The following is a 7,347-nucleotide window of genomic DNA, read 5'->3' as shown; positions in this document are numbered from 1 at the left end:
TGAGACTGGACGCACAAAGTATCAATTAGTGGGGCCAAAATAAATTTAGCTTCATGAGACTAATAAGAAAGATACTTGCACTATTTTGTTAAGTGTAACACTTTAATTTTTGCACAATTATTTATTTTATAATGGTTTGACTTAATTTTTCCAAAGATCTAAAAATCGAATAAGTGTAACACTTTAATTTTTGCACAATTTATTTATTTTATAATGGTTTGACTTAATTTTTTTACAAAGATCTAAAAACCGAATATGTATATATGGTTAAAATATAATATTATACAATTACAAATATTAATAATTAAGGTTGCATATATATTGACAAATGAAATATACCTGGTCAAACTGTTACACTAAATACCGTATATGAACATTAATGAAATTTCACATGGAAATGCATGTAAACTTACAAGGAAAGTGGACTGAAACTATATGGCACGCTAGTAAGAAAGATGAAATTTTTTTGTTTAATTTTATGCATAGTATAAATATACTTTGAATAGTATAAATATGTTTTGAAACTTTACTTCAATTCTTCAAAGCATAGCATCATTGTATATTTGTATAACCCTTCATAATAGTACGGAGTACCTTATACTAAGCATTTTATAAAACAAATCTTTTGATTTTTGAATCATGTTTTATCAAATCTCCCTCTCATCGCAAACCCAATCTTGCATGCCTTATCAAGCGTTGATGCATTGTAGAGTCACCAACCCAAGGTAGTTCATTTATCTCTATATATGTTTTGTCATTCACAATAATATATACTACTTAGATTTAATTTGTGTAATTTGATTGATTTTAGCAGAGATTTAGAGCATGAAAAATGTTAAGAATCTAAGAAAAGCATGTACTTGTGCTGATGAAAAATAGTGTATATTATTAGATCAAGGTGTTGTAGCTCAAAATTGTTAAATTAATAAGTACTTGTTTGATTGACCTTCAACACCGCGTGTTTATAGATGGTGATAGAGTATAAAACATATTTCTGGGCTTCAATCACCAGCTTAAGTTTTTGGTTGAGTTGGTCCTTTAACATGGTATCAAGAGCCAACGTGACACACAAGCTTAAGATGATGGTTGAAACCCAGAAATATGTTTTATACTCTATCAGATGTATTAGTTGTTTCTGATTGAAAATAAAAAAGTGAGAATTCAGAGAGCTTAACTTCCTCAAGAGCAAGAATTTCACAAAAGACATGAGAAATTAATTACTCATATCCATCCGTTAATACTGATCATTCGAAATTCCCATAAATTGCAACTTCTTTAGTACAAGCACCCATCGAACAACTCAAGCGGGTTAGATCAGTTCTAGTACTTGGCTAATAATATGGTATTAGTGAGCCAAGGCCCAAGTGTCATATTAATTTTATATTATATTAAAAAAAAACACTTAAAAAGACATGCCAATGAGGTTTAGTTTTAACTTTTAAGTGACTAGCTTTGATTGTACAACTGATTGCATATTTGTATGGTACATATATTGTGATTAAGACTATTTAATTACTTATTTTCTCATTTAGGTAAGCTCTAAATAAGAAATTAAGCAAAAAATAACTTCTATTGTATTGAGTACATGCTCCAATTTGAGGTTGTGGAGTAATGATATTGCTTTTCACTTCAAATCCCTACCTCTGTGGTCTTACAATAAAATCTACGAGGCTTATTTGTGTCGTGATACGTTATTGTGAGTTCGCGACACTACAAATATGTCAAGGCGCGATAATTTGAGAGATTTTCTTTATTTCTGCTCTAGTGGGTATAATTAACATTTTTATTAAGTTGGAAAATTTATTTCATGGCATATGATCTTCTATTTATCCATGTTCAAATGTGCAGCTTTCTATTAAAATCAAAAAGCGCCAAGCATGGCAAGTGTGGCTACATGAAACGTCACGGTAATTTATCTTGTCATTTTGTTAGAATTGATAATTTGATTTATTACTTAATTAATTTGTAGATAAAATAATATGTTACTCGTACGAATTCATTCAAATGCAGCAACAATCACAAACTTGTGGACTAAAGTACCCCGCAATACCAATATGGAGAATTTACGTGACAATTATTTGTTTCCAGAGGTACTGCTTTATCACTCATAGAAGAATACTTTGTCCTTTGGGTGTGTTCTAATGAACAATTATTACATGTATACATAATTTCATTTTTATTTTATTTTTATTTTTATTTTTTTAATGTCGGAGAGACAGCAAAGTAAGTACGGTATTGCTCCCCACCTTAGATCTTTGTGGTTTAGGGATCAAATGCCAAAGTTTAAGTCGAACACTAAATGTTTGAGCAAGCTAAGAGTAAGATTAGCGCAGTTTTATCTTAAGGCTTTCTTCTTATGCCACATCAGCTTTTCAATAACATATACAAGTAATAATTTCAAGCCTTCTTCTAACTCAACCAAATTATAACTTCACCCCTCAAATTAATTTAAAATATCTCAATTAATTTTAAATTGTTTTTTTTTTTTTTTTTAATTCCAATAATTATATTTCACTCACAAATTGAGTCTTAACTCGATCAAGACTCCATTTAAACCTTTACTAAGATCTTTCTACTTTAATGCTACCATACAAACCTTTTTGTTAAGTCTAAAAAATTAGTATAACACATACCGCGTCATTTCATGTCAATAAATAATCTAAGTTTTAAGACCCACTATTCAGGGATAATCTTGGTCTAAGACTTTAAAATAAACTCATTTATCTTCGTCCTGTTTGGTTTAGCAAACAATTGAGTTTTGACCACGTTTACTCATCAAGAGTTGATCATGAAAGCATCGGCTTATTGACATCCCTTATCTGGTTGTTGATACATAACATAGATATGCATGCGAGAGTTGGAGCATCTAAAGAAGTATCCCCATGCAAAATTGATTAGACTCGGAGTAGGAGACACAACTCAACCTATTCCATACACTATTTCTTCAGTAATGTCTCAGGTAATTTATATATAGCATTTCAATTATTGTACTAGTAATTAATTACCACAAAATTTTCTAATCATGTTATATAGTTTTTATGTTATGATTGGTAATTTGGTTCATATTTTTACATTAAACATATGTTATATAGTTTTATGTTTTTTATGTTATGATTGGTATCTATTATTACATTAAACATACACAATTTTCATAACACATAAAATTAATTTCCTCATTTCAGTATGCACAAGATTTATCAACTATTGAAGGTTACAGTGGCTACGGAGCAGAACAAGGCAATACGGTACTTATTTTTTTCTATTAGCGTTTACATTATGATACATGTAAATCATATGATAAATCATCTTTTCAATTTTTTTTTTTTTTTTTTCCACTAGAAATAATACCAATTATGATTGGACATATATGACAGGAGTTGAAGAAGGCAATTGCTGAAACATTTTATAAAAATACGGGTATTACGAGTGATGAAATTTTCGTATCGGATGGAGCACAATGTGACATTTCTCGGCTACAGGTATTCAATATACTACGTAGTACAGTGCTTCATAATGTGTGGAACTCTTTTGTGTGGAACTCAATAACTGGTTTGGCCAATTAAAATCATTAGGATTTTCCTAAAATTGAATTCCGTCTACATTACTATTTTTGTGGTTCTTAATTAATCAAGATAAGAAAAACAAAAAGAAAAAAAAAACAAAGAAACTTTTTACTCCATGTTTTTCTTAACTTATTGAACAAATTGTTTCTTGATTGACACATACCATTGACTCTGCCTTTTTGTTGTTGATGGTGATATAGATGCTGTTGGGATCCAATATAAGTGTAGCCGTACAAGACCCTACATTTCCGGTAACATTTTTCTAACATGATTTTTCCGTTTAAATAACGATCCAATTATTATTTGCTTGTGCAACGGCTTTTTTTTTTTTCTTTTTTTTTTTTTTTGGGGCGTGTGTTTTTGGAGAGCCATAAGGACAGGGTTAAGAATCGATCCCATAATCTCCTGGGATCGAGAGAGAAGCTCTATCCACTTAAGTTTTCCCATACTCTGTGTGCTTAGCCTTATAAACGATAGAGTTATCCACAAATATAGCTATGGCTACCCATCCCCCCCCCCCCCCTCCCCCTCTTCCCAAAAAAAAAAAAAATACATCTACCTAATATATATAGTACGTCGTGTTGCATTAGATTCCACTAGAGATGAGTACGTAAATCAAGGGGTTTTTTTTTTATTTTCATCTGATACGAAATACATTTTTTTTTTTAACGAAAAAATACATAGTTATTAATTATGGAAATGATTATTATGTCTTTATCTCTCTTTTGTGGACCAGGCCTATGTGGATTCAAGTGTAATAATGGGCAAAGCAGGCAATTATCAAGAAAGAACTGGGAAGTACAATAGCATTGTGTACATGAGTTGTGGACCTGATAACAATTTCTTTCCGGATTTAAACAACACCCCAAGAACAAATGTCATTTTCTTTTGCTCTCCTAATAATCCAACAGGCTATGCTGCCTCTAGAAAGGAATTAGAGCAGCTTGTTGATTTTGCAAAGAATAATGGCTCAATCATCATTTATGATTCTGCTTATGCTACTTATATCATGGATGATAGCCCTCGATCGATCTTTGAAATTCCCGGTGCTAATGAGGTATGTTTATATACAATATTTCTCTTTTAACTATTTCTATTCATTTTAGAGGTGACAAATGGACTGTTCGGATTAGGTCAACATATCTATATGTAATAGTCTTTGTATGTAAAATGATTAATTTAAAGTCCATTTTAAGAAAATGTGGTCTATACGTTGGGTAAAATTTAGTTTCACCTAATTTGGATCTATTATCAAGAAAAATATATATTTTTTCTACCAAACTAATTTTTAGGTATGGTCAATATTTGATATATGTAATAGATGAACGTGTCCAATTTGGACTTTGGAATACAATTTTATGTATAAGGAAAATGTATCAATTTATAGTCATGATAATTGTAGGAACTATCTATTTGACAATTGGGTCAATTTTGATTTAGGCCAAAATCAGATTATCTAATTTCGAGTACAATTTTGTATAAGACCGTGTCAATATTGTTGCTACTTGCTTTTGCACATAATCGATTTCTCTATATTTGATATACATCTAATTATTAAATTATTACAAAAATCTTTGTTAAACAAACCATTTATATCAGAGTTGTTTACAAATAACTTTATAAATTGATGTCATGTTTATTTTGAATTGACTAATTTTAGAAAGATGATGTTATGCAGGTTGCAATTGAAGTATCTTCTTTCTCAAAGTTTGCTGGATTTACAGGAGTAAGATTAGGATGGACAGTAGTTCCTAAAAATCTATGCTATTCAAATGGCTTCCCTGTTATCCATGATTATAATCGTATCGTATGCACTTGTTTTAATGGTGCCTCTAACGTCGCTCAAACTGGTGGACTAGCTTGCCTTTCTCCTCATGGTTACGAGGTTTCTTAACTTCCTTATTTTTTTTTTATTTGATTAAAATATACGAGTTTTCAACCATCAGTTTAGACTTTTAGTTGATCGAGTTGGCCTCTAGACATGGTATAACATCTAGCGTGACAAGATGATCACAGATTGTTTTAAATTAAACTTACGTACTAACACCTTTTATTTCTAATGCAGGCCTTACGCTCTACAATCAATTATTATATGAACAATGCGGAAATGATGGTAGAATTATTTACATCATTCGGATTAAAAGTGTATGGTGGTAGAAATGCACCATATCTTTGGGTACATTTTCCAGGCTCGAAATCATGGGATATATTCAATGAGATACTTGAGAAAACACATATATTAACAGTTCCAGGCAGAGGATTTGGTTACAAAGGTGAAGAGTTCATTCGAATTAGCGCCTTTGCTCCGAAAGAAGCTATATATGAAGCATCCATGAGACTGAAGAACCATTTTCATGACACTAGTGATCGATATGTCCTCCATTGTTAATGTATATAAGTCTTTACCCGGATTGCACTTTTACTAATTTGGATATTACAATAGCTTTCCAATAATCACATAGCATTTATAATGTATCAAAATGTGAAAAGATGCTTTTAGCATGAATTAATAATAAATAAATAACAATAATAATAAGAACACTATCAATCTCATTTGAAAATGAGATTCCTTAAATTATATTGCTATTGTATGAGATTTTTTGTAAAAGTTTAATCTCCATAAGTTGTTGTATTGATAATAATACCTCATATATTATAAGACTAAGTCCAATATATAGGAGGTTTGCCCGGTTTATCACCTTGATAAACATGAGTTGTATATCAAATGACAAATTTGTAAAAAAAAAATAAAAAAAATACTATTCATGGTAAAACTGCTAACACCATTAGCGGTTCTTCCATGAATAGTGTTTTTTTTTGGCACTGTTCATCGTAGAACCTCTAGTGTTAGCGGTTATACCATGAATAGTGAAAAAAAAAAAAAACAAAAAACACTGTTCATGGTAAAATTGCTAACACTATTAGTGGGTTTTTCTAAAATAGTGTTTTTTTTTTGTTATTTATTTACAAATTTGCCACCGTGATAAACTACTCATGTGTTATCAAGGTGATAAACTTGTATTTTCTCAATTTATAGTCATATTAGTCAATATGCTTTAAGAGAATAATTCAACTTGTAAAAATAAAAAAAAATATAAAAATTCTAACAAGAAGGTACACGTATACTTAAAAAAAATGTTGGGTAGACCTACTTCACATAATATCATTGTACACCTGAGGTCTATACACGCACAACGGACATTATAATGAACATATTGATTCTAATTTTAACATAGTTACCTTTATTAAAAACTTATGTGATCTTTAATATTATTGCATGAAGTACACACGTATCAGCCGACATTATGTTGAGCATAGTGACCTTATTTTAATAGTATATATATTGACCTTTTGTTATTCATATTGATGACTAGTATATTACAACTTTCATTAAAAAATAATTAACCTCATATGACCTTCATAATAACACAATAACTTTTATTATAACATAATAACCTCTATTTTCACATAGTGACCTTTTAATTTTAATTAATAAAATGACTATGGTACCTCTAATATTAGTGTTCCACAATAAATTAATATGAACAAGGTCTATTTAAGAGTTTATACATATACTAAACCTCTTAACCAAAACCAAAATAAATTTTTTTGACTTATTAATTAATGTTTATTTAAAGCGATTAAATAACACTAATTATTTAATTAAAGTTAATTTAAACAAGAAGATAAAAGTGGTTTTAATTAAGTGCTTGAGAATTTACCACTTTTCCTTGCTAGATTGCCAATTAGAATGTTTATGGACTCCTTGTTCCAGAACCTCCAG

The 7,347-nt window shown here is 30.0% G+C and overlaps 1 protein-coding gene across 1 annotated transcript; it reads left to right on the top strand.

The window, feature by feature from the left end:
• Window positions 1–545: 545 nt before the first annotated feature.
• On the top strand, window positions 546–6,187 carry LOC110696485 (aminotransferase ALD1-like). Its single transcript, XM_021873779.1, has 10 exons — window positions 546–725; window positions 1,849–1,907; window positions 2,011–2,090; window positions 2,843–2,959; window positions 3,183–3,245; window positions 3,375–3,479; window positions 3,764–3,814; window positions 4,300–4,620; window positions 5,242–5,448; window positions 5,629–6,187. The coding sequence occupies exons 1-10, from the start codon at window positions 640–642 to the stop codon at window positions 5,950–5,952; spliced, it is 1,413 nt and encodes a 470-aa protein (XP_021729471.1). The 5' UTR covers window positions 546–639; the 3' UTR covers window positions 5,953–6,187.
• Window positions 6,188–7,347: the final 1,160 nt, after the last annotated feature.

This window comes from Chenopodium quinoa, unplaced genomic scaffold (genome assembly GCF_001683475.1).
Source record: "Chenopodium quinoa cultivar QQ74 unplaced genomic scaffold, ASM168347v1, whole genome shotgun sequence".
In the NCBI taxonomy this organism is placed as follows: domain Eukaryota; kingdom Viridiplantae; phylum Streptophyta; class Magnoliopsida; order Caryophyllales; family Amaranthaceae; genus Chenopodium; species Chenopodium quinoa.
This window is presented reverse-complemented; position numbering and strand designations above follow the sequence as displayed.